The sequence below is a fragment of the Danio rerio genome, chromosome 25 (assembly GCF_052040795.2).
Source record: "Danio rerio strain M-AB ecotype USA chromosome 25, GRCz13ab, whole genome shotgun sequence".
Lineage (NCBI taxonomy): Eukaryota > Metazoa > Chordata > Actinopteri > Cypriniformes > Danionidae > Danio > Danio rerio.
In genome coordinates, this window is record NC_141045.1 from 15,616,060 (window position 1) to 15,643,941 (window position 27,882).

The window sequence follows — 27,882 nt, forward strand, 5'->3', positions numbered from 1 at the left end:
AAGTGCATTGCAAAGAATTGTATATATTAAATTCAGACAGTAAAGACTTGAAAGGATAGTAATTATGAAGAATTTAAAAATAAAGTTCTTTCATCTTATTATAGGCACTAAAAACTTATTGATACCAGGCCAAATTGTAATGGTGGACAGAACCGGGTGATTTAATTTCCATTTATAAAAAGCTTTAGGGTACAAGCTAGACTTAACAAAATCTCCACCCCTTCAATAGATAATTTTGGCATTTCACATTTTAAGTCTGTATAAGCACAGGTTCTGGTCAGATGTAATAGTTTTAGAAATAGATTTTATGACCCAATCATATACTCTGGGCGAAATTTTTCTTCCGTAAACTGCAGAACACTCAAAGTAAGATTACATGTTATTGTCCTTTTTTAATAAATCTAAAATAAAAACTTTTCCTCTGTCCTTTTGAGGTCTTGAAATAAATACATAGTTAAAATCACAAACCTAACATACATGATATTAACTTAATGTAGTATTTTTTACATTTTAGACACGCCTGTATATGACATTATATCAGTATGATCAGTTACTGTGGAAGATGTAAATCAGGTAAATCTGCAACATCTAAATTCAGATTTCATAATTCCGATTTTTGTGGTTTACAACTGTATTACTATGGGTATTTCTTTGTGCTGTTTTCTGTGGAAATGATCACAAACTAATAATTTCAGAGCATTGGTTTGTAATGGGGTGTGCACATGGACTTTTAATTTTTAGCCAGCCATTTTCGAGGATTTTCAGTGAACTGTCTTTCTATACAAAATTGGCACGATTATCTGTTTTCTTTAAAAACAAGTGATCTTCACTGCCTATTAGATATAAAGTGGGTCTCAGACTGGATAAGAAGCACTGCAATCAACTCAAATTTTGCCTGCCATTTCTTTGAAATATAAACATTTATTTTAACTCAGTATTTTGAATGGAGTTTCTGCACTAACCTGCTGGTACTGACGGTGCTAGCAGTTACAGTCTATCATCTCGTTTAATGCTTGAACAACTAAATTAATGCTTAAGTGCATTTAACTGATTGCAATATTATGATGTTGATGCTTATAAAAGTTCAAATTGTAACAGAAACCTTTCAACGGAAGTTTACCATTGGCTAAAAAATACGAGCTGTGCATATAGCCCATTTTAAGGAAACATGAAGCCTAATACATTATATTTTATACACAAATGTGCAAAAGAATAACCAATACTATTAGTAAAATATTAGTATTTTTTAAAAATTATGCTAAACCATTTATTTAAAACATGTTGTGTGTGTACTTCAAACAGCAATGTGACACATTTCCATTGCCTAGTTTCATTAGACCACAATTAAAATTAAGCTTTCGTCTTAAACCTAAGCATTAAAATATCTTATTAAAGACGGAATTGAGATATTTATTTACACAAATATTTATATGCTTTTTGTTGCAAGGAGTCTGCTGTAAAAAACAAACAAACATGTAATAGACTTGCATTTGTGGCCATATAACCAACAAGTGTTTGTAAAGTTTGACCCACCATGTTAAACTGAACAGTTTTTGTTATCCCTGCTATATGTAATAAGAAACATTAAAACCCTTGATGTATTATTAATAAGAACACTTTACTGGCATGTTTTAGTTGCAAATATTGCACCACTTAAAGCAGATTAATATATAAAGCAGATAAATATTTAGCAATTGTTTCAATGGCATATAAAAAGAAGATAATCCAAGTCTGTGATGGAAGAATTAAACACAATATCAGGGAAAAGCTCCTTGATATCGTGTTTAATTCTTCCATCACAGACTTGGATTATTACCATGGAGAGATTAACAAACAAACAAACAAACTCAGCGTTCAGCAAATAGGTAAGCCTTTATTTCTTTTTTGAAGGACTCAGCAAAGAGTCAGACACAAACTGTATGAACATAGAACTCTCAAATACAATTTACATTTCTTTTTTTGTTTCTTTTTACAAATGCAGAAAACAAGAAGGAGACTGCAATGGCAGAAGGAAAACTGGCTCCTGGTTGGACTCGGGTCAAGATTCAGACAGAGGAATTTGGTATGGCACAGCTGACCCATTTAAAAAGTGCTGGGGGAGTATCGTGACATACACACTTTCACTGTGATCGTTTCATGTTGTGTAGTTGGTTTAGAGCAGGCTAGGGAAGTATCGGACATTTGTGCTGCATGGCCGAAAGGTCAGATAGTGAAAGACGAAAACTCATCGTCTCTGGTTCATCCCGGTTAGGTTCTTCAGCTGGAAAAGATGAGAGACAAATGCTAATTTAATTTAAGTTGCAAAATAAATCAAATGTTTAAACAGGATTTAAAGGTCAGTTAGATGCAGTGGTGGGAAAAGTACTGAAAAATCATACAAAGTAAAAGTACCATAACTTGCCCTAAAATGTAGTGCAAGTAAAGTAAAAGTATCTGTTGTAAATATTAATCAAAAGAGTAAAAAGTAGCACTTTTAAAAGTACTCATGACCAGTGAGTATTACGCTGGGAAAGGTTGATGCGTTTACATGTAATATATGTGTGTGTGTATGTGTGTGTGTGTGTGTGTGTGTGTGTGTGAGTGTATAAACGTAACATTCTGTGGTGTATTTAGTGATTGTTAACTTTCGCAAATTGGTGAAGTTTGTTTCTTGCCACTAGCTTGCATGGTCCGGGACTTGTGGAGCTGTGCATCGATGGTTTTGCTCTTCAGTGTTTGAACTCTGAGCAGTGAAAATTAACCCACACTGAACTAAACTGAACTTAAACTCTGAAAACTGAAGTTTCAATTTACTTTAATATTCTATGTTAAGCTGCTTTGACACAATCTACATTGTAAAAGCGCTATGAAAATAAAGATGAATTGAATTGTTTAAGACCATTTTAGTCATCATAAAGTATCTCTGAATTCAAATCCTTACTTAAGACTCTTATTTTCTGAATGCTTCGCTTCTGATCTGCCAAACTGACTACTTTATCTGATCCACCTCCACTCTGCTCATATGTCTCTTAGATCTTGTTTGTGTAATTCCAGTTTGTTATATTTGACTTCATGTATGTTTGTTTATCTTTTTGTCGCATTTCTTGTAAAGTGTCCTTGAGCTCTGGAAAGGCACTATATAAATAAAAACTATTATTATTATTATTATTATAAAAAAACATTCGTCATCTTCTCATCAGTGACATTCAGTCTAAATAGTCTCTGGGCCATTGCGTGTAAAGTATCTTCATGGACACTCAATGCTTCCAAACAGTTTGCTGCATGTCTTATGGTAATTCAGTATGAAGCAATTTTATTTCTATGTTCGATTCGATTGAACAGAAATCACATGACTGACTTTTCTAATCCCCATAGACAGGAAAAAATTAAGTAGTGACTGCTGGATGAAGGAAAGTAGTGGGGTAAAAGTACAATACTTCACTGAAAGTGTACTCAAGTGAAAGTATAAAGTACACATTTTAAATCCACATAGTAAATTACCATTTCTAAGAAAAACTACAGTAATTAAAAAAATACAGAAATTAATTTAGAATTAATTTCTAAAAAAATTACAGTAATTTGAGTGGTTAGACGCCATTGTTAGATTGAGTGGTTAGATGCCATGGACCCATAACCCTTGTTATATTACATTTATTCTGCTCATTATACTAGTATATTTTCTCATTTACTTTAATAATGTTATTTTTGTATTATTGTATATTAATTATTTGATTATTTTAATCCAATTTATTTTATACGAATGTGTGTCTAAATATTTTGGGGGTTTATTTTAAATAATTAGGTATAGTTATTAGTATTTTATACATTTGTATAATTATTAATAATTATTGTTATTACTTTTTCATTTTATTTCTATTTTACTCTATTTATAATGCAAAAAACTTTAGTAATTCATTTCTATTTTTCTACTTCTATTTTAAAATATTAATTATAGATTTTTATTTATTGTTAATTAGAATTTTATCTATAATTACTTATTTTATTTCTAAAGTCTTATTTAATTCAATGTAATTTTACATTATTTGTTTGAATCTTTTTTATTAAATTTAATTAGATGTTTAAAAAAATGATAAAAATTACAAAAACACATGAAAATTACTAAAACGTTACACTAAATAGTATAAATAAAAAGAAAAAGAACCACTTTTATCATGTCATCACTGAAATCCAAACCATTCATAATATGTGACTAGCTATTAGGCCTATTAGAAATCTATCTGACTTTGGAAAACGTATTTTTTTGTGATTTAATTTGAGCTTGGTTACCGTAATTGCAGCTCCCATGAGTCCTTGAACCACAGCTTCTCCTGTTGCTTGCACCTACAGATCATTACACAATTATTTCATTTTCATCACAAAAATCACAAACAAAAAATCCACAAAGAAATGCCACAATAACCTGTTTAGCCGTGTTAGCAATGTTAACTACATCCTTAATGCGATTATCAAGGAAGGCCCACGTTTCCTCAAAGTCAGGAGATGAATCCTGCACCATCACCAGCTCTGTGGTGTTATAGATGCCTGTAAGCGCTGCACGCCTCGTGTACCAGTTCACCTAAAACAACAAAAACAGCTGCATGAGCAAAGTATATGACCTGTGGATGATGCATTTTTCTTATTAACTCAAAGCTGACAACTACAGCTCAGTGTAGTAAATGCTGCACATGAAATACCACATATAATAACGAGTAATGAGTAATGTTTTTGTCGACGTGGTGGCGCAGTAGATAATGCTGGCTTTAAGGAGATTCATTGCAGATCATATAACCACACTTCCCTGACAAGATATAAATGACCAATGCAGCTTTGCTTAATCGGATTTGCCCATTGTCAGATAGTATTTTCTTTTTTGATGATCAAGGTATGCATATAAAATACCAGATATCTGCTGTTTACAGCACAAAACAACATTAGTTCTATAATCTCCACTTACAGGTATGTGTTATGTAGCATAATTTAATGCATAAAGGCAAAGTCAAACTTGCAAAAGTCTTTATGTTTTATCTTTTATTTTTAAATGATACTATCTAATATAATTTGTTGAAAAAAAAAAAGTATGTTTGAAATCAAAATTGACCATGTTTATTTTGCTAGCGCTAACAATTAACCAGAGCAAGTTGATCCACTCAAATGCACTCTGAGCATTTGCTTTCACATTTGGGTGGTGACCCTTCTCTGTTAAGGTCAGTTTGATGACTTTAGCCATGGTATTTTTAACGACGCTCTTTTTACCGTTTGTTTGCTATGTAAAAATGATGCGTAAAAAGAAAGCCCCGCCCACTCAATATTCTATTTCTGTTTGAAGCACATCAACATACTGTAAAATCTAAGCAACTTCCTGCTCAACTTTAACATGGTTTCCGCAGGGTCTCAAGAAGTCTTAAAGGGCCATGAAACCCCCTCGTTTCAGCAGGGTGTTTTCACACCTCTACTTTGGAAAAATCCAGAAAAGTGGGCGTGTCCAGCTCTGTTTAGGGGGGAGTGTCGGAGGAATAAAAGAGGCACGGTGTGGGAGTGTCTATTTGGGCACGCGACTGTGTTTACATGGGCATCTGTAGTCGAATTATTTGCCAAATTATTAAATGGTGGACTTTAACTGTCTTTCATTCAGAGAATTCATTCATGTCCCTCGCGACAAACGAAATATTTGATTCGAGGAACTGCTCTAAGCGTGTATTTTTCGTGCAATGTTTGATACCGCACGACGAATGAGAGAAAAAAAAACTCAGCATTTCCCGGAAACTTAGATGCACACGGCAGGTAGCGTCAGAAAGCCGCGTGTGTTATTCCGGTCACAAAATGTGGTAGAAATCCTACACGAGGTTAAAGTTTGGTTGTAGTGCTAACATGTTTAAACTCGGTGCAATAGTTTGTTCGATACGAACAAACTGAATAAACAAAGAGCACTGGTCGCTCACTTACCAAATCTGTAGAGACAGGACAATCACCAGCAACTAGAACCGCGTCTTTATTAAGAGAAGACTACAAGCGAATCCGGATCTTAGCGTTTGCAGATGAGAACAGCACTCAGGTAAACAATAATCCTCCTTAGATACGTAAGTTATTGTTGTTATGCGTCGCGTACACTGTTAATCCACACGTGAGTCTGAGCTCTCACAGAGAGAAAATGAAAACAAAACTTAACTGCAGCAAACTATAAAAGCAACACTTCACGCTTATTTTGCCAACACAACGTGGCGTCTTTGTCGTCTACACACTGTGACAGTAATGAATATTAATGAAGTTGCACAATAGAGCGCGCTGATTGGTTTGAACCAAGCCTTACTCATGCATTAATGCAACACACCGTAAGACGCAATAAGACGCACTCTGGCACAGACGTCCAGTCTGCACGCTGGATTACAACGCTATTATGTCATGACCGTGACGCAGCTTCAAAAATTTGTTTCAAACCGGAAGAACGAATTTGCTTGAAATAACGCAAAAACAACCAATTTACACTTTTTAGTGAAATATAGGTGTCTTAATAGTGTTTTTAGCAGTGTGGGACACATATACAACTGTCAACAGCTCAAAAATGTGTTTTGGTGTTTCGTGACCCTTTAAAAAGTCTAATTAAAAAATATATAAAATAAATAAATAAATAGAAATTTAAGACCTTAAAAAGTCTTAAATTTGCTGTTTAAGTCTTAGATATTTTTGCACAGGTCTTATTTATCCAATGTCCATGTAACGCTACATCTGATACTCATTTAAATTCTTTTTTTGTTGCTGTTGCTTGGTTTTCGTGGTATTGTAGTTCTTTATTTTACTAGTCCAATTGTAATTTGCGGTATTACAACTACAAATGAGGCCAACATGCAATAGGCAATCAGCTGAACTGAAGAGTGTGACGCCATCGCTGTTTGCGGAGGTTCACTTTGGTTGCGCAACATGATTTCGACTGGCAGAGTATGGCCTTATTTCACTGACAAATGTCGTAAGCAAAGTATTACAAGTCGAGAGTGCTTTTATGTAATACGACAGAGCGACAAACTGCTCGTGAGCTCTCAAAACACTGGCTGCTCACATGCGAATTATCTGCTTTCGCTCCGTCAGATGATGCGGACTCACAATTTTTGTGTCTTGTGTTATGATCGGTCTATGCGTGATCATAGGGAGAACCAGATGATCAAAATTTCTTTGCTAGAAATTGCAACAGCTGTGGGAAAGGAGGAAAATTTTTGTAAAAGTTAGGAAAATCTGAGGGACAAAAAAAGGGGGCCCCAAAATATCTTGAACGATATTAATGATATGACTTAGTTCCGGAAACTTTCTACTTCTCTTTTTATTAATCTGATTTTACTGTCTGTTTCTTTTGACCACCCCCTGTCATTTAAAAGAATCTCTCAATGGTGAATGCGTCAAGTATAAAAGCCTCATTTGTTTCATGAGGTGCGCAATGTGGCGCTAGGCGAAAGTATATATCAGCCTTAAGATGTTTGTTTGTTTTTTCTATAGTTTAATGGTGCATCTAAACTGTCTTGGTACTGTTCCATTTGAATACATTTACTTTACCGCTAATTTTGCATTTTCTCTTTATGTGCATGCGTGTTTTTGATATTGCGATATAGGTCTTAAATTTAATACTTAATGGTCTTAAAAAGGTCTTAAAAAGTCTTTAACAATTTAAATATATAAATACACATATAAACAAATAAAAAAAAATTGGTAATAGAATCTGCTAATTTTACTGTAAAAATACCTTTAAAATGAAATATATTAAAAATAAAATAGGCCATGAAAAACCTAGATCGGTGCATGACTGTACAAACTGAGGCTAAATAAGATAATAAGAGGGAGTATAGAAACACTCACATCTGTGGAGCGATCCCCGGCGTAATACCAGATATCATCCACTAAGGTGGTGAGGTGCTTCAGGCTGTCAGGGATGTTGTGTGGAAGTAGGAGGATACTCATGGCCTGCAAACAGAGGAGACACATTTAGCTTATTCTAGATTAAATGTGAGGTTTTTTGAGACAAACATCTGGATGAGATGATACCTGAGGCCACGTGTCAATGTAAGGAGTCAACATGCGCAGTCGCATCTCCACAGCGTCCTTCAGAAACTCAGCTGTTTTCTTTGGTCTAACACATAATAAAAAAACAACAACAAAAACAACAACGATAGATCAATACATTATAATACAATACAATACAATTAAAAAATAAATACAAATTATGACTTTTACAGTATATATAATTTAGTATACATTTATAACACTAGTAATAACTTGTGATTATTGTAAGCCCATTCAATGACCAAATAAATCTTATTTGACAAAATTTTATTATAAATCCCCATCAATTTTGTTACCACAAATAACTCTTTAACCTGTACGATCACACCAGTGTGATTAGAACGTTTAGAGCAGAAGTGATGTGCTTTTCATAAATAGCAATTTATCAATGTTTTCAAACAAATAACATTTATGTTAGGTTTTATCCATTCAAATACACATGTTCTAGTGAAACATAACATTTAAGGTTTGTAAAACCTCTGATGTCTATGGAAACGGCAAAAAAGTTTTTTTTTTAACTTTTTTAATATTTATTATTTAAATATAATTGAACGATGTGCTTTATTCATGGTTGATACACACTTTTATGTGACTAGAAATTGTACTCTATTCCTCTCCCTATAAAAAGCCACATACTTTCTTTTATTTTAGAATTTTTTTTTCTAGATTTAACATGTTGTAAATTCAGCAGTTCTGATCTGTCCTGCGTCCATTATCCATATTATATCAAAAATATGATTATTATTAAGCCATTTAAAAGACAAAATACATGTTCTTACACCTATTTGAGGATCAGAATATCAAATATTTCACAATATAATTAGGAAGTTTGTCAAAATTTGCAGAAAGGGGGAAAAAGAAATGAAGCATAATTTTTGTAATAACTCATTGGGGCTGTGGTGTTACACATGATGAACTTGAGGCATTATCATGAGAACTTTAAATATAAAGCATTCTACATAACAGTAACAATAAAAAAGTCACATGTGAAAGAGTTAAAATCTTCACAGAATTTTTTATACAGTAACATATGAAGATATACATTAAATTATATATATATATATATATATATATATATATATATATATATATATATATATATATATATATATATATATATATATATATATATATATATATATATATATATATATAATTCCTATCTGAACGTCACACAACGGAATCCATGTCTCACTCACATCCATATAAAACCCAGATAAAAACATATATGGAATGCATTCTTAAAACCCAACAAATTTTCTTTAAAGGTGGTAAAAATCATATATAAGATTATTATAAACAATATATATGAACAATAACAGAAATTTTAACAGTAAAGTGTAGCATTTATAAAAACCGAATAATTGTAAACTCACTCTGCGTGCCCAAGCTGGACTTGGTTATGTTGCTCTGCGAGGGTCTCAGCAAGCTGAGTATTACACTGTGCAACAAAATGTAGGACCAGATCTCCAGCTCCATTGTTAAACATCCCAGTGGAAGCTGCTGACAGGCCAAGTGTCTGAACAGAGCAAACTAGTATGATTAATAATATTTACTTTGAATACTTGAAGTTTTGTTTTGCTTTGAAATCAGCATGAAACAGAAAGTGTGATAATCTTTCCTATTGTGACATACGACTGCATGAAATTACTTCTTAAAGAAGAAGAAATATAAACAGGGCTTTGTTGGATTGTTGAGATTTGCTATTGGTGGATCTCATGTGATTGATGTTGTCTCACTTTCAAAATAATATACATCATACGAGAAGATATGTTATTTTTTATTAGAAATAATGAGGGCATATGAAACAAAAATGTAAAAATAATGATAATAATATTAGAAATTGGCACTAACAAATCATTTAGGGAATGTGTCCATCAAAGCATTTTGTTTACAAGACAAGTGTATTTTTTCAGATGTTTTCAATAAGAGCCAGACCCCTTATGATTCCGTAATCGCTGAATTCAATGCAAAATCAACAAAAAGTCGAAATTTTTTTGCGATCCTGCAAAATTCTTAAATGTAAAATATTTGCAAAAAATATAAATAATCTCATAAAACATCCAATTTTAAACCAAAATACAATCAAATTAGATTTATTTTGGTTTTCAATTCATTGTTTTACGTGACTCACTGAGTCAGCAGCACATATTATGTATTTGAGTGTCTCTCGAAAAAATTATGCCTAACCTATGCTCTCACAATCATTACAATACATGGAGGAGGGGGGAATTGTTTTGCAGTCTGTGCAGTAAGCAGATTCGGATGAAGCGCAAGTGATTTACATGTAAAGTAATTGCAAAGATTAGACATTCTTTGGCGTAAATTGGGCATTTGATACACTTCAGACTGCAAAAAAGTGTGAGCAAACATCTAACAAACGGATCAATGAAATGAACAGAAAAGCAAGCAGCTTACAATGATGGAGATTAGTTTAAGGATGACGCCTGCTGGACGTGACTGAATTGAAAGGTGTTATATGTGCTTTACATGTTTGGATGGTATTATGATATGCGACAAATCGATACATTCCTGCAGTTAACGAGAGAAACCGCTTGCCTGGCATTGACGAGTTTTACAGCAATCCGTGTTTTAGGTGTATTACGCTTGGGGAATCCTAGCGCACATCCTGAGTGAGGTACATGATGTCAGATTGTGGACAAAAATAAGAGATATACAACCTTCCTTTGGCTTAATCCCTACCGTTTTGACAAGAGACTAAAATAAAGAAGCTTTATTTTTTTGATTTGTGTATATATATATATTAGGGCTGGGCGATATGGAAAAAAAAAATCTAGGTTTTTTATAAAGTTTGAACGATTCACGATTTCGAATTGTTTTTATTGTGCAACTAGTCACCTTAAAACATTACAAAAACATGACTGAAATAACATTCTCTTTATAAGTAAGTTGGAAACCATCTGGTTAAGGAACATTGTATTTTTAATGGCCATGCCATACATAAATTGGTCAACAAGGTGTAAATAAATGTAAAACAAATTTACACGTTAAATAGCGTTGCAGAAGATTTGAATAAAAATATTTGTGTAAATATTGCAGTTGCAGGAATACAGATGTATTTTTTGCATGTTTTGCTGAGCCTAGGAAAGATTGGCTGTCAGCTCGGCTTTGACTTTGTGTTCTGATTGAATGACAGGTTGTAAAGCTGCTGTCTTTTTCTTAAAAAGGTACAGTAGAAGTAAAGGACTGAACATGGAAACTGTAAAGCCTAATTTAACCCAATGTGTTTAAAGTTGTGGACGTATAGCAGGAGCAAATAAAAGCACCAGATGTGTGTCTAATATATAATAACATATTTAATCTATTTTGCTTTTCCCCCTTTAAAATACCGATCATTTGATGCGCTTTGCTCCACTCTCTGTATTATGCTGCCTGATCTGTCTGGTTTTCAACTAGGTCCGCTAAATGACGTCATGGGGACGGGTACTTTCATTTTCACTGCTGCAGGCCCTCACCTCTGCTCGTGTTTAAACCAAAACATCAGCACGGTTCGAACTAAGATCGGCACGGTTTTTTTACATGGCAGGTTTTTACGTCCTTCATACAAGTTGAGATCGAGTTTATCGAATTGATGAGGGAATATGTCTTGACAATCAACAAGTAAAATCCAACATGACTTCACGCTTTAACAGACAGTCAAGCAGGTCGCACACCAGAAGCACCGTGACAAGGCGCGCACATGACAGTTTAAACTATCACACACCAAACGCGCACATTCGCATGAGATTTAACATGATACTAATCAGATGGCGCTCTGTGGCGTGGCTGAAATATGAACTGCATCCTGAATCGTGGCTGGGGGGCACCGGAGTGTGTATAGAAACCTGTTTAGAATTCTAAAATCCATGGCGCTGCGTGGTGCTGCGCGTTGCCGAGTGGTGCTTCTGGTGTTCGACCTGCTTTATACAGAGGGAACCAAAGCGTTGGTGCCATTATAATGTATACATTTTTTTTTTATCGCGATTTCTCGATTTAATATAAAATTAAATTGTCGTCAAAACGTAAATTTTAATTAATCTAAAAATAAATAAATAAATACAAAAAAATCTGCCATTTTATTTATATATATTTTTAATCTCAAAATTGTCAGCAAAATTCTGGGAATTACCATCACAAAATCTGTCATTTTTTAATCGCAAAAAAAAAATCTTTTAAAAAAATTGTGAAAGGCTAGGAGGTCTGAAGAGCGTCATGCTTTTTAGAATTAAGCTTGCGTTGTACATGTAGTGCTGAATGCTCAGTATTTTTTAAATGCTCCAACAGTTTGGCAAACAGCTGAGTTGTCAAATACAAAATATGTACTACAAATTTTACAAATTTAATGAAATTTGGATTTCATGATGCCTTTAAATGACACTGATGTACTAAATACATACTTTGTCTTAAAAATTTTGTGCACAGTCGACAACCTTGTTAAAAAACAATATCCACACACACACAAATCCATAAATACTACTACAACTGCTGTATTAATCATGCCAGGTCAGGTGGCGATGTCACATATACAAATAAGTGTACAAATATGAGGTGTCTGTTTCTTTTCATACTGATAAACATCCGATGAACGGTTAATGTGACCTTTTTTCATTTTATACGGTTCCTTTTATAGCATTGATGTTGTAATGTAATTACAATACTATCAGTTCAATAGACTTTGGCATTCATTTAGTTGCTCAAGCGTAAAACGAGACAAAAAGCCGTTTACTCGCACGCACCCATCAGCATTGGCAGGCCAGCGCAGAAGCTCCACTGAATATACTGGGGTAAAATAAATGTCCATATTTTAAAGACATGGCGAGGAAAAGTTTTATTTAATGCAGCAGTGTTTCTTGTACAATCGGAGACCCACTTTATATTAGATATCACTCAGTCAGTTGAGATCACTGATTTTTAAAGAAAACAGACCTTAAACGGGCCAATTTTGCAATGGCATACAGTTCACTGGAAGCGCTTAACCCAGGTTACTGGCAAATTTAAAGTCATTTAGCATACTTTTGCATATGCCCTACCCACCAGTGTTGGTTTACTTAGTATGTCACCATTTTCACAAAAAATGCATTTTGTAGTCTGTGCATGAAACTTTCTCAATACACAAAGGAATAACTTTTCTGTTATTAGTACATACTTGTCGTTTAAACTTATCACGTCTGAAAGTTTACATTTGTACCCCCAAAATGGTAAAATCCATAAAAATGAACAATCAAAATGCTAAAAGAAACAAACCTCGGCACCAGCGGCGATGGCCTCCACTGTCCAGCCATGCTGTGGAACGAACTCCAGAGCTGTGGTCAGGATGCGAGCTTGAAGCTGCTCTTCTGTCTCATAATCTTCACCGTGTTCACCGCTTTGATCTTGAAAACTGAGACGCCAAATCAGAGTCAATGAAAACAAACATCAGAGTTGATGATTTAAACAAACAAACCCTTAAAGATTTGCTGCTAATTTCACTTACCATTAGGGAATTTAAGATGTACAGTAGGTGCCATTTTTACATTAAACATTAAAGAATTTGAGCTGAAATTGTGGTTCTTGGTGATTTAAAAAATGCTGCTATGGCATACAGAAACAGGTGTGGCACTTTGAGAGTCAAAAATATATATACAAGCAAAATCTAATAAATACTAATAGCTCCTGAAGATGCACTTTAAGCATTATAAGTAGTATTAACCTTAATTCAAATCCTTAGGAAACACTAAATAGTGCCATTCGTACCACAGTCTTCTTTAAAGTTTTACTGAAGAAAAAAATATGACCTACATCTTAGATGTCTCAAGGTAAAGTAAAATAACAGCAAGTTATAATATTTCCCCTTTCAATTTTATTTATTATTTCATAATTTCTGGGGCTCAAACCTAGTGTTTGGCTGGGCATCTTCTGAAGTTTCTCCTTGTGCTGAAGATGATGAGCTATCTCCAGTTGTGTGAACCTCATGGTAGGATGGAGGTGGTACAGATGTGTCACTTTTAGAGTTGTCGGACAGTCTTAACAGGACGGCTCGATGGAATCCACGTCTCACATTGCTGCACTGAGGACTGACTGTGCCTTGAACTGCAACTGTAATAGAGCGATGAACATAATAAGCACACACAAAGGCAACATGGTGGCTCAGTGGTTAGCTCTGTTGCCTCACAGCAGGAAGGCTGAGTTGCTGGTTTGGGTCCCGGCTAAGCCAGTTGGCATCTGTGTGGAGTTTGCATGTTCTCCCCATGTTCGTGTGGGTTTCCTCCGGGTACTCCGGTTTCCCCCCAGTCTAAAGACATGGGCTATAGGTAAATTAGATTAAATAAATTGGCCATAGTTTGTGCATATGAGAGTATATGGGTGTTACCCAGTACTGGGTTGCAACTGGAAGGGCATCCGCTTTGTAAAACATATGCTGGATAAGTTGGTTGTTCATTGCGTTGTGGCGACCCTTAATGAATAAAGGAACTAAGCCGAAGGAAAATAAAACACTACCATTATATCAAAGATTGAAGAACTGAACTTTTTGAAATGCACGTTATATTATTATTATATTATAAATATCTTCAAATTTTCTTCATAAATACATCTCAAAATAAATTATATATATATATATATATATATATATATATATATATATATATATATATATATATATATATATATATAAAACCCTGCACAAAAACAAAAAGCACTTTTTGAGTCACAAAACCCATTTAAATGTGCACTTAACATTATTAGCATGCAACAAAACAGCCCATTGAGTGTTGCAATGCATGCATTAAAGTTGGCCGGTGGGACCCTATGGAAAATACATTTATAATAGTGAAAGTGAAACAAATACACAGGAGTTCATTAGAACTTCATGCATTCATTTACGACTTCGCAAAGAACGCAGACATGAGGAACTTGTATGAAAGTAAATCAGTTGCGAAACTCGAGAGCTTGCAAATGTAAATGTGAGCACTTGTGATAATAATATTTGTATGTGTAGGTTGAAATGTACACTTACAGCTCTGATGTGAACAGCTGAAATCCTCGATTTGCACACACACACAACAATCCACACACTTGTGTTTTAAATTCGAAGTTGCAGATTAATAGTTGTGTATTTGTAAAATGTCATTCACAAATACAAAGTGACAGACACACGTGTGCACGGCAAATTTGACTGCATCTTCGCTCTACAACCACAGGTCGGCACTCACAACCTCTCAGATTCGTCAGTACAACTACAAATCTCCCGCGCTCTGACTTTTGCTACACATCTCCCGCGATCTCTGTAGCAGAACTCATCTGTGCACTCGCAGATGCAGAGGCGTGAGCAGCGCTGGGCAGGGGAGGGGCGGGGCTGGTGTAAAGCTGTTTGATTGGCTGATGCCTGACCAATGAACAATGCCAGCAGCCAACAGGACTGAGGTGCAAAATAATCATTTCCCACGATTATTTCATTATTTAGGGTTTATTTAAACTCTTTTCTGAAGAGATTCTTGTTAAAAATAATAAATTCTGTGGAAATGTACATACCAGTAAAAGAGCAGCAAAGCCAGTTTATTGGCTAGAGCCAGCCAATGAGATGGGGCGTTTCTGTTTGTCAGGACACAGGGCAGCTCACGTTGTTGGAGGCCTCGAGCAATCAGAGGGTAAGTTATGATTTTTAATAATTATCTATATGTTCAATACTGTTAGCTAAGCTAAGGACTGTGCTGGGTGCTTCTCTTGTTTGTTTTTTTATATAAGAAACAGTTATGAGTTATCTAGGAGCTGCTTTCAATCATGTTATATGGTTCTAAAGATACGATTCAACCCACATGAAATAAGAAGTTGTAATAGTATTTATAGTAAATAATAGTACGTTTTTTAACCATACTAACTATAGTAAACTGTATTATACAGTATATATTGCAGTATCTACAACTTTGTAAATGAATGCAACAGCACACTGTAGTATTAACTAGAATGAACTTTAATAAATTGAAGTATATTTACACAAACACACACACACACACATTAATAGCAATTAAAAATAACACTAGGCGTTTCAGTTTCTTACAGATCATACCGGTTTTTGTTATTATAACCTGCATCATATCTATCTATCCATCTATCTATTTACATGTTTGTGTACAGTGTGTCCTTTATATCACTTTTTTTAATTATGAACGTTACTAACTATAGGTTATTTCTCAGTTTCCTGTAAGGATGGAGTGACAGGAGAGATCAGCATGTTTCAAGTCGATGAGGAACTCAGAGAAGCTGCATAGCTTGAATAGGATGTCATTTATGCTAAAGATGACATGATGATCCAGCTCATCTACAAACACTTCAAAATGATTCAGATCATTCAAGAGGAAGCCAACTTTATTTTCTCTTTTTTCTTGCCAAGATGACTACAGATTTGAACAAAACACACACTCACCCACAAACACAACTTTTATTTTGATAATTGTTTAATGTAGTATTTTTACACTTTACTGTAAGGCAGGGGTGTCAAACTCAGTTCCTGAAGGGCCGTAACCCTGCACGTTTTTAGTTGCAACCCTGCTTCAACACACTTAAGTGAAAGTTTCAAACAAACCTGAAGGACTCAATTAGTTTGATCAGGTGTGTTTAATTAGGGTTAGAACTAAACTTTGCAAAGCTGCAGCCCTCCAGGAACTGAGTTTGACACCTGTTCTGTAAGGGAATGTAATTTGTCAAATAAAATTTACAGTCCAAATAAGTGCAGTGCAAATGTCTAGTTACTTGTATTGAAATATTTCAGGGTTTTTCCTTGTTCATAATGAGATGGAGGTGGTAAATCCAACTTCATCATTACCCATCAAATGTTATCTCCTCTTTAATACTTTGCTCAAGCCTTAACTAATGGTCAGAAAGCAAGCCATTGTGTAAAGCTGGTTGATGCTCGCTGTAATAGAGAGAGATGATGACTGTTCAGCTTATGTTGCTTAACCCTGCAGATGAGATGCTCAAAGTGGACCCTCAGCCGAGCGATGGACACTGTCTCCCTCACCTAGTTGCTCTTCCTTTGAACACACATATCATGTTGAAGGATGCAAGTTGTGGACCTAAATCAGATGTAATGCATGTAGATGTAAAAATTAGAAAGAAATGAAACTGCTTTAAAATGTATTAGGTTTTACATATAAATATGTGTTCTTAACAGATTTGTTTCAACTTGATATTTGCATAATAAATGGCATTAGAATGTTTAGTTTTAAACAGATAGCTATATTTCAATTTTTTCAAATTTAAGCTATATATATATATATATATATATATATATATATATATATATATATATATATACTCACATACATACAAGTATACTTCAATTTATTAAAGTTCATGCTAGTTAATACTACAGTGTGCTGTTGCATTCATTAACAAAGTTGTAGATACTGCAATATATACTGTATAATACAGTTTACTATAGTTAGTATTGTTAAAAAACGTACTATTATTTACTATAAATACTATTACAACTTCTTATTTCATGTGGGTTGAATCGTATCTTTAGAACCATATAACATGATTGAAAGCAGCTCCTAGATAACTCATAACTGTTTCTTATATAAAAAAACAAACAAGAGAAGCACCCAGCACAGTCCTTAGCTTAGCTAACAGTATTGAACATATAGATAATTATTAAAAATCATAACTTACCCTCTGATTGCTCGAGGCCTCCAACAACGTGAGCTGCCCTGTGTCCTGACAAACAGAAACGCCCCATCTCATTGGCTGGCTCTAGCCAATAAACTGGCTTTGCTGCTCTTTTACTGGTATGTACATTTCCACAGAATTTATTATTTTTAACAAGAATCTCTTCAGAAAAGAGTTTAAATAAACCCTAAATAATGAAATAATCGTGGGAAATGATTATTTTGCACCTCAGTCCTGTTGGCTGCTGGCATTGTTCATTGGTCAGGCATCAGCCAATCAAACAGCTTTACACCAGCCCCGCCCCTCCCCAGCCCAGCGCTGCTCACGCCTCTGCATCTGCGAGTGCACAGATGAGTTCTGCTACAGAGATCGCGGGAGATGTGTAGCAAAAGTCAGAGCGCGGGAGATTTGTAGTTGTACTGACGAATCTGAGAGGTTGTGAGTGCCGACCTGTGGTTGTAGAGCGAAGATGCAGTCAAATTTGCCGTGCACACGTGTGTCTGTCACTTTGTATTTGTGAATGACATTTTACAAATACACAACTATTAATCTGCAACTTCGAATTTAAAACACAAGTGTGTGGATTGTTGTGTGTGTGTGCAAATCGAGGATTTCAGCTGTTCACATCAGAGCTGTAAGTGTACATTTCAACCTACACATACAAATATTATTATCACAAGTGCTCACATTTACATTTGCAAGCTCTCGAGTTTCGCAACTGATTTACTTTCATAAACTTGTGCACTACAACTCTACACATGCAGCTAGTTTAAAATTGATGTCCATCATTATGCATTTGCCGTAAATCTGAATCGCACAACTTTATGAATTGTCACATGCACTTTTGATTTGCATGCAATCCTGCCCTTCATGGTCACCTTCTCTAGTCGCCTAGCTGACTTACATTTGCTATACTTGGAAGCAAGCAGAACTATTTACAACATTCAACCGCACTTGTCACTTTTAAGTATTGTAACCCTGAAAACACAGATGGCAGACTGAAATGCTAACGTCTGACGACCTCTCTCTTTCCCCGGCTTACCGCTGCTGAGACCCCGCAAGGCCCTTCCAGCTCTCAGTCCTCTAATCAGAGCCGCCATATCCAAAACAGCGACTAGCATTAGCAAATGTTGTGAAATAACATTAGCTAGCAATAACTAGCAATATTCGTCCTCTAGGGTGCGCTTGGTGGCCCAAAAAACAAGCCTTCTGTCGATCTCTAGCAGAATGTATTAATTATAAATATGCTCAATCAGTCGGTTTAGATTTAATTACGTAAAACGTTTGTTATGCAACCACTGATGAGATGGCCCATTAAGATTAACGCGGAGTAATGGAAGATTTATCACATAATAGCGCCGTTTCTTCAGCGGAAAACTCGACAATAATCAAAATGTAAATTATAACACATACTTATTATATTATTAACGAACAGTAAATAAATGTAATCTGTATTATGTTACACACTGCGTCATTGGCCATTCTACTCTTTTTTCTGTTATGTCATCATTTCACTGCGACGCTCGCATGTACAACCGCCTGCGACATTACACCTGCGACACAGTCCGTCCTGAGTCTCCTGACCGGGTTTGGAAAAACATTCAAAGCAAGGTAACGTTAATATCAAAAAGGTTAGACAATTGTTTTCTTTTGTTCGAATAACTTTTTTTGGTCGTCTACATTCTGTCTTATATATTAGTATTCTGGTGTTTAGTGGCGTGTGAAAGCTCCGTCGTTACACTAGAAATGTTGTTTTTCTGACACGATGGTGTAACCGTGTAATGTTTACGCTGTGCTGTAACTGCATTGTCATTGTGATGCAGCAGTTTTAAGTGCCTCACGTCCTCCTAGATACACAAATGATTAAAGTGTGGGGACATTCTAAAACGCTTAACGTGGAAAAAAGCTTAAAGTGGCTTAATGTACCTAAACATAAACCAGAGAAACTCAAATTTCTGTCAAATTGTACTTGTAATTAATCCCAATTACTGTAAAAAGAACTAGTCCCAGTTCCATAGGTAAAGGACAAAGCTTAACGTGGCACCTTAACAAAAAGCGGGGAAAATTCAATTTCTTTCAAAGTTGACTTTTAATTAACACTAACTTTGATTTTATAATCAGCCTTTTCAACATTTGGTTTCCCTCGGTTATTGTAAGTTATGTTAAGCCTTTCCTTATTGTGGACTTCAATGGGGAGAAAACGTTTAACGTGATATTTTTCACTTTATCTATGGAATTAGGGTCTGTTTTTTGACAATAGTTAGTGTTAATCACAAGGAAAGAAGACAGGGCTTCCTTGGTCAGTGTTAAGGTACGTTTAGCCAAGTTAAGCTGTTTCCTTATAATGGACTTAAAACGCATAACATGAAAAGTTTTACTCACTAAAACTAGAGCTTATTCTTTTGACACCAGAAAGTGTTTTTCATGAGTAGGGCCACACAGAATTTGCAGATTTTTTTGCTATTTCTGTGCAGAATTTTGTAAATAATCTGCAGATTAATGTGGAATGATTTTGGGTGTATCGTTACTAAAAACTTAATACATTAAATAAAAAAAATTTAAAAAAACCTTTTTAACTGTTATTTAGTATTTATCCAGTTTGATCCACTTATTTGTTAAACAAAGCAAGTCTCTCAATATCTACTAAAAGACAGAAAATATAACTTTACAAACCAAATTGTTAATAAATCAAATTAACATTTTCATATTAGTCAATAATATTGCTAAATTTAAATTTACACACATTTACACAAGTAAATTAATAGACTCAATGATGGGATAAAAATCTGCATATTTCTGCGTTTGCAGATTTTGTGTGGGCCTAATCATGAGTAAAATTTCATAGAAATTAGATTTTTCCCTGCTTGTTGTTAGGGTACATTAAGCCACGTTAAGCTTTTTCTTCATAATAGACTTTAATGGGGGAGAAAACGCTTAATGTGCTGTTTTTCACTTTATCTGTGGAATTGAGGCTTGTTCTTTGTACAGTAGTCAGGGTTAATTGCAAGTACAATTTGACAGAAATTTGGGTTTCTCTGGTTGATGTTTAGGTACATTAAGCTATTGTTAAGCTGTTTTAAAATTGCCCAAAGCATGGCTCCTGGTTATGAGCTGGTCTGTTAAATAAGCACTATAAAGTTACTGTATATTAGATTATAGGGAGATATGATGTTAAAAAAAAGAGACAAATGTTGATGTTGAGGCGAGAAAGGCAAACTTTAAAAATAATTCTGAAGTAGTTGTAAAATTTTGAAAGCATTCAGTGACAACTTGTGACATGCTCACTATATTGTTTATCATGGTACTTTGAATATTCGGCCTGTAATCACATACAAGTATGACTTTTTGAAACAATGTTAGCGATATTTATTGTGAACAATGTTGTACTTTGATAGTCATTGGCTGCTGTTAATATGATTTCACTGTTTATAATTTGCAAAAAATGCTTTTCTGAAATCTTATTAAGGAGAATGTCAGTTTGTGAGAATGTAAAACCAACTTTACCTCAATGTTTTGATGGATGGATGGATCTGCTCATGTTATTGTGTGTCTGTCAGCAGGTAATGGCTGATCTGGGGCTTCAGAAAGGAAAGCGGGTGCTGCTCATATGGACTCAGCCTTCATCTTCTTCTGCACTGAAGCAGTTTGCTGAAAGCATCGCTGCTGTTGTTGGAGACCAGAGTCTGGTGTCTTTGGAGAACTCAGAGCGACTACTGCTGTGTATGTTTACATTTGACTCACAGTACACCTGAAATCAAAACTAACCATAATATTGATTTTATTTGCTCACATTGCTAGTATTGTGGTGAACAATCATCTGTGCATGGCTTTTAAGAAAGAAAAATAGTTTGGTCTTTAATTAAATCTTTAAATAAATTCAGAAAATGCAAGTCCTGTTTCTTTTCAAGTCTTTCAAGTTATTTAAAATTAGAAGTATTAATGCAGTAATACCTTACTCACATCCGTCATATCTGTGTTTTTCAGCTTCACACAATGCCTCCAGCTATGACTGTGTTCTATCAGGCCTGCTGACCGACTCCTCATTAATCCACAGTTCAGAGATGTTGGTTGAGATGGCCAGAGTCATGAAGCCTGGGGGAACACTGGTGCTAGAGGAGCCAGTCACAGGTGTCCGACCACACGCAGGACATAGTCCTCTACTTGGGTCATTCAGTGATGATCAGCACTTACTTTGGTTAACTTTTTTTTTTTTTTCCTCAGGTTCTGAGGACACTGGTGTGAGAACCGCTGAGAAACTGATGTCTGCTATTAAACTGGCTGGATTAGTGTCGGTCACAGAGGTTAGCATCAGGTCATTTCATCCTCTTTCAAAACAAATCAAAACAAGAATCTTAAAGGTCCTGTGAAATAAAAAAAATGTAAATGTTAGTTTCAGTCTGTTAATTTTAAGGACATCTGTTAGCTAGTGACAAAATGTACATTTTAAAGTGTCTTTGTCACTGTGTAACTATTTATTTAACTACTGTGTAATATTAATTCCTTACATGTATTTAATATTTTTGCATGGGATCATCCATAATTAATTGTTATTACCATAGTAGATGCATGGAACACGTGTTACAGAATAATTACTTGCTGACTTTTTTATTGTGAATATTGGTGTAAGAGTAGTCATTCATTTAATAATACTTTATTAATAATATAATGACAGATATAATAGTAATTTATTTGCTAAAAAACATTTTTTAATTCAAATGTGGAAGACTTAAAAATTTCAACATGTTTGCTTTATTATTATTATTATAATAGCAGCACAATAAAATAATAATTTAAATGATTTGAAACCTGTTTACCCTGCTTTTTTGGAATTACAAATGTTGTTTCACTAATAATAATAATGTTAGGATTATTTTTTTTATTAAAAAGGTTAATAATAGTAATTAATTAATTAATTCATTCATTCATTCATTCATTTTTTTGTCGGGTAGTCCCTTTATTAATCTGGGGTCGCCACAGCGGAATGAACTGCCAACTTATCCAGCAAGTTTTTACGCAGCGGATGCTTCCAGCAGCAACCCATCTCTGTGAAACATCCACACACACATTCTCACACACACACACACACACACACACACACACACACACACACACACACACACACACACACACACACACACACACACACACACTCATACACTACGTACAATTTAGCCTACCCAATTTACCTGTACCGCATGTCTTTGGACTGTGGGGGAAACCAGAGCACCTAGAGGAAACCCACGCAAACACAGGGAGAACATGCAAACTCCACACAGAAACGCCAACTGAGCCGAGACTCAAACCAGCGACCTTCTTGCTGTGAGGCGACAGCACTACCTACTGCGCCACTGCTTCGACCTAATAATAGTAATATTTATAATAATTTTAAAGTTTAAAATAATAAATTTAAAGTTAAATTGCCATACTGAAAATCTTTTTATGAAACAATAACTTTAAATAAATAACTTAAATCAACTATACAATTTTATATTAGTGTTATAATAATAAATTTGCCTATGGTTATATTATTATAATTTCAAACTTTTCAAAACCACAATATTTATAATAAAATAGATAATTAAAACTGAAAATCATTCATTTTTTTAATTCATTTTATTTATTTTATATATATATATATATACACGCACACACCCTTTATTAGTCTGGGGTCGCCACAGCGGAATGAACCAGCATATCCAGCATATGTTTTACGCAGCGAATGCCCTTCCAGCTCCAACCCATCACTAGGAAACATCCATACACACTCATTCATACACTCATTCACACACATACACTACAGACAATTTAGCCTACTCAGTTCACCTGTACCTCATGTCTTTGGACTATGGGGGAAAACAGAGCAGCCTGAGGAAACCCACACAAACACAGGGAAAACATGCACACTTCACACAGAAATGCCAACTGACCCAGCTGAGGCCCAAACCAGTGACCCGTAAGGCGAATGTGCTACCAATAAAATATTTCTGCCGTTGGTTCTAATAATACTACATCTGATAATAATAATAATACTGGGAATTTCAAATAGACTAAAAAATGTAGATGCCTCATATGAACACTGTAGAGTCTGAAGTGCTGAAATAGGATTGTTTACTGCTGACAGGTGAAAACAGAGCCGCTGAGTCCAAAAGCAGCAGCCGCTCTCACAGAACGAACAGGATTCAGTGGAAACACACTGTCAAGAGTGCGCATGACGGCATCTAAACCTGATTTTGAGGTCGGATCCTCAACACAGCTAAAACTTTCCTTTGGCAAGAAAAAGACTACGACAGGTCTGTGATTTTAAAGCATCGACTTGTGAAATTTAACATAAGATCATATTTGAGCTGGAAAGAAAAGTTGTATTTCTCATGGGAAAAGGAAAAACTGTATGAGGTACGCTAGCAGTTTAGCTTTTTTTTGGCAGAAACAGAAAAGACAGTAATAAAAGTTATACACACTAACATAAGTTACATACATTTATCATTCAGAGGGGAAAAATGCTAAATTGTCATTTGCAGTTACAAGGTTTTTCAAATCCTGTAGTGAAAATTCAAAATAATTTTAAATGAAAAGTAGAATTTAAAAAACAAATCAAGGTGCAAAGTAATTTTTAGACAGTAAAAAAAGTCAGAACTGTGAAATAAATTCACAATTACATTTTTAAAAACATTTTGTCTCATTTTGTAGCACACATTTTCATTTGTTTTACATGTCACATCACCAAACTCAATAAACACTTTTTTTCTCTAGTAAAACCAGCTCTTGATCCCGGCACTGCACAGAAGTGGACTCTATCAGCTAATGACATGGATGACGATGACGTGGTGCGTTCTAAACCAGTGACATTGTCAGTCTTGTGTCTTTTATCTGTAACCCACACCATCATTCTGCTCTTCACTTTGCAGGATTTGGTAGATTCAGATGCTCTTTTGGATGCAGATGACCTGAAAAAGCCTGACCCGTCCTCCCTCAAAGCCTCCTGTGGAGACGACTCCAAGAAGAAGAAAAAAGCCTGCAAAAACTGGTCAGCAGCTTTTTCCTAAACAATGTTTCTATCTGTAAACAAGCAGTGTTGGCTAAAGTGTGCATATTTCCATACATCTTGATAATTATTGCCTTTATTTGTTGTTGCATGTACTTGGTGTCCCGCTTTTTAAGGGGTTTTTTTTATGAAATGAACTCACTCTAGGAGATATTTAAGTGTCGCCAGGAAAAATGTTCGAATTTTTATTGTACATTAACTTTTAAAAAAAGAATCTAATTTATGTTTTCATTTGTTTGAGGTTTTTAATTGTATATTTATTATTAATGCAATGTATTTGGCATGAAAATAGTCGTTGCTGACATGGCATTAAATAAAAATACATATGATGTACAGTGCTTAACGTATATGGGAACCCTCCATTTTGAAAATTAATATTCTTTTATAATCTTCTCAGTGAATATAAGTAATATTAAGATGCATTTGAACAAGAGATTCATTAAACAGATGTATTTATTAAAATAATGTCACTGAACATCTTTCTTTAGAAACAATGGTAATACATTTAAATTTATGCAAAATATTGGAAAAATTTGAAACTACAAAATGTATAAATGTTATGTTACTTTTGGATTTTGCTCTTTAAAAATAATACTAATATTTTCCCCTAGCATATACATTTGGGTGTGTTATTTCTGGATCTTTTCCACAAGTTGTTTTGTTAGATTAGCTCCAGATTTGGCTTCAGTACTGACTAAACTAATGTATATGCACAAATATAATATTGTAAAGTTTCTTATAGAAAATATACATTTAAATGAAAAATATTTGAGGGGTGAACTCATATGTCAAGCACTGTATGTACTTAGTTGTATAAAAGTTACCATTATTGAAGACCAGTGATGGGGGTATTGCATTATAAGTAACACGAGTTATGAAATAGCATTACTTTTCTAAATAACGAGTAAAGTATCGCATTAATTTTAAATAAAAAGTAATAATATTTGAGTTACTTTTTTGCAAATGTAATGTGAATTACTTTTTAGTTTAATTAGTAAACTTTTAATAATAAACTGCTGAATTAAAATGAAAGTAGTCACAATGAATCACGAGCCAATGAGAGAATATAAGGCATCGACTTTCAATAATCTGTATATACGGCATATGTAGCTCTGGCGTCAGGAAGTTCTAACATTATCCTAAAATACAGGTTTTTTTTAAAGGTAAATGAAGGTGTAGGCTTAGGCTATAAAGTCTGTTGTTAATTGCAGAGCTCCTCTATTAAAAAAGAAAGCAAAAAAAAAACAAGTTCTGAAAGAGATCAAGCCAAAAGTAATGTTACCTAACGCATAATTTAGCATAAAAAGTAACTAAGTAAAGCAATCACTTACTTTTTCAAGGAGTAACTCAATACTGTAATGCATTAGTTTCAAGAGTAACTTTCCCCAACACTGTTGAAGAGACTAGTAGTTTCTATTCTAATATTAAAATAGGAATGAATGGATTTTGACATTTATTATAAAATTACAAGGTTCAGAAAGACGGAAACAATACATTATTATTATTTTACTGCTTTTATTTATTTTTAAGCTGCGCAAATGAAAATCTGAACAACAGGCTTCTTGATTGGACCAATAGATTAAAATAAAGTTTTTTTCAGAAGTTGATATCAGTATGCTAGTTTTAAAGATCTGTATCTATAGGTAAGTTATATCTACATGTAACTTATATCTATAAGTAAATGTGTTCTAAACTGATGGCTAAATTTAAATAGAGAAGATTTGCAGTTTTTCTGTAGTGCTTCTGCCTAAATGGATCGATTATAATATTCTTCATGTTTCAGTTCAAAATGTCAATCTAACAAAAACACATTTCAAAGCTCTTCACGGGAGCTTCACCATTGAGCCATGATTCTGATTTTAACAGTGGTAAATGAAGATATTTAGAGCTCTAATTCAAGCTATTGTAGTATTTACTTGTGTTTTCAAAAATGGTATTGAGTTTTGAATATTTTAAAAACTATTATATTCAAATTCAAAATTCTAGTATAATGTAAGCAGTACCAACATTCTTGTTTGTTTGTTTTGTAGCACTTGTGGTCTTGCTGAAGAACTAGAACAGGAGAGTAAAGCTGCGCAGAAAGCCAGCCAGCCCAAATCAGCCTGTGGGAATGTAGGTATTTCTGTCAGCAAATCAGTTTATTCTGAGAGATTAGGACTTTATGAATTGACAGCTGACTTGTTTGCTCTTTAGTGTTATCTGGGTGATGCCTTCCGATGTGGCAGCTGTCCATATCTCGGCATGCCAGCCTTCAAACCTGGAGAGAAGGTGCTCCTGGCCAACACCGATATAGCTGATAAATAGGTATTCAGTTTTGAGACATTATTACATTCCACGATCGACGCTGTGGCTCAGATTGTAAACAAACATTCACATTGATGTCAAATAAAACACTGATACCCAAACAACAAACACACGCAGAAACACTGGCTATATGCTTCAGTTGTAAATGTCTCTTACCATATAATTGTTATTCTTGTAAGTATGCCAAATATATGTAACTGGATGCTCAGATTATAAATAAATTCAGATTTTGCCACACTGGCCAATCGCTAGTTTTTTTTAAAGATGATGATGAATTGCACTTTTAAATAATCAAAGTAATTAAAAAGAGCAAAACCATCATTATTTAATAATCAAATACATAAAACTAATCAAGTGATATATATATCACATATTTTTCCTGTGCTTTCAAATAATCACTAAACCATTGAGCTTTTTTATTTATTTGTGGCTTAAAACTACAGATTTGACCAAATGTACAAACCTCTTCAACTTAATTAGTATTACCACTTGTAATAATTATATTAATAATAAAAGTACAGTATAGCATGTTTTCAGCTACATTCATTCTTCCATGGCGGGGCGGCACAACAAAATTCATCCCGCCACGGCTACATTACAGAATCTCATTCAAAACATTCAGTCGTGTTTTTTAACACCGTACTATATAATCACACCAAAATGAATTAACCCTTTAAGGCAAGGGTCACCAACCTTTATGAAACTGAGAGCTACTTCTTTGGTACTGATTAATGTGGAGGGCTACCAGTTTGATAAACACTTCTCAAATAACAAATTTGCTCAATTTACTTTTAATTATACTTTGTTTTTGGTAATAATTAAAGATATTCATCCATGTGAAGACACTGATCATGTTAATGATTGTCACA

The 27,882-nt window shown here is 34.4% G+C and overlaps 2 protein-coding genes and 1 long non-coding RNA gene across 10 annotated transcripts; 2 read left to right on the forward strand and 1 right to left on the reverse strand.

Moving 5' to 3' along the window:
• Nucleotides 1–1,853: 1,853 nt before the first annotated feature.
• Nucleotides 1,854–18,792, reverse strand: coq9 (coenzyme Q9 homolog (S. cerevisiae)). Of its 2 annotated transcripts, NM_001098746.1 has the most exon segments (9): nucleotides 1,854–2,260; nucleotides 4,267–4,320; nucleotides 4,400–4,555; nucleotides 7,819–7,923; nucleotides 8,005–8,089; nucleotides 9,399–9,541; nucleotides 13,267–13,402; nucleotides 13,896–14,097; nucleotides 18,710–18,792. In NM_001098746.1, coding segments are annotated over 9 exon segments (996 nt in total). In that variant the 5' UTR covers nucleotides 18,789–18,792; the 3' UTR covers nucleotides 1,854–2,224.
• Nucleotides 15,507–16,726, forward strand: LOC141380933 (uncharacterized). Its single transcript, XR_015526331.1, has 2 exons — nucleotides 15,507–15,647; nucleotides 16,195–16,726. It is a non-coding gene; the product is annotated as an uncharacterized LOC141380933 (long non-coding RNA).
• On the forward strand, nucleotides 17,967–27,248 carry ciapin1 (cytokine induced apoptosis inhibitor 1). Of its 7 annotated transcripts, none has more exons than XM_087310680.1 (9): nucleotides 17,967–18,301; nucleotides 21,228–21,387; nucleotides 21,652–21,795; nucleotides 21,889–21,968; nucleotides 23,789–23,957; nucleotides 24,418–24,491; nucleotides 24,573–24,691; nucleotides 26,740–26,821; nucleotides 26,903–27,248. In XM_087310680.1, exons 2-9 carry the CDS (start codon nucleotides 21,231–21,233, stop codon nucleotides 27,011–27,013), a joined length of 936 nt encoding a protein of 311 aa, XP_087166806.1. In that variant the 5' UTR covers nucleotides 17,967–18,301; nucleotides 21,228–21,230; the 3' UTR covers nucleotides 27,014–27,248. The 7 variants fall into 7 exon arrangements, 6 of the variants coding, with proteins under 6 accessions (XP_087166806.1, XP_087166805.1, XP_087166807.1 ...); XM_087310679.1 differs by having other exon boundaries at nucleotides 17,977–18,301; nucleotides 21,225–21,387; XR_015525687.1 differs by lacking the exon at nucleotides 17,967–18,301 and adding an exon at nucleotides 19,225–19,278 and having other exon boundaries at nucleotides 24,573–25,884; nucleotides 25,968–26,821.
• The last annotated feature ends 634 nt before the right edge of the window (nucleotides 27,249–27,882 follow it).

What these genes read in the sequence shown, in the direction of transcription:
- ciapin1 (XM_087310680.1), top strand. Translation starts at nt 21,231, where the DNA reads ATGGCTGATCTGGGGCTTCAGAAAGGAAAGCGGGTGCTGCTCATATGG. An exon ending in CTCAGAGCGACTACTGCTGT is followed by an intron (nt 21,388 to 21,651) that starts GTATGTTTACAT and finishes TGTGTTTTTCAG; the next exon opens with CTTCACACAATGCCTCCAGC. An exon ending in AAAAAAGCCTGCAAAAACTG is followed by an intron (nt 24,692 to 26,739) that starts GTCAGCAGCTTT and finishes TTTGTTTTGTAG; the next exon opens with CACTTGTGGTCTTGCTGAAG.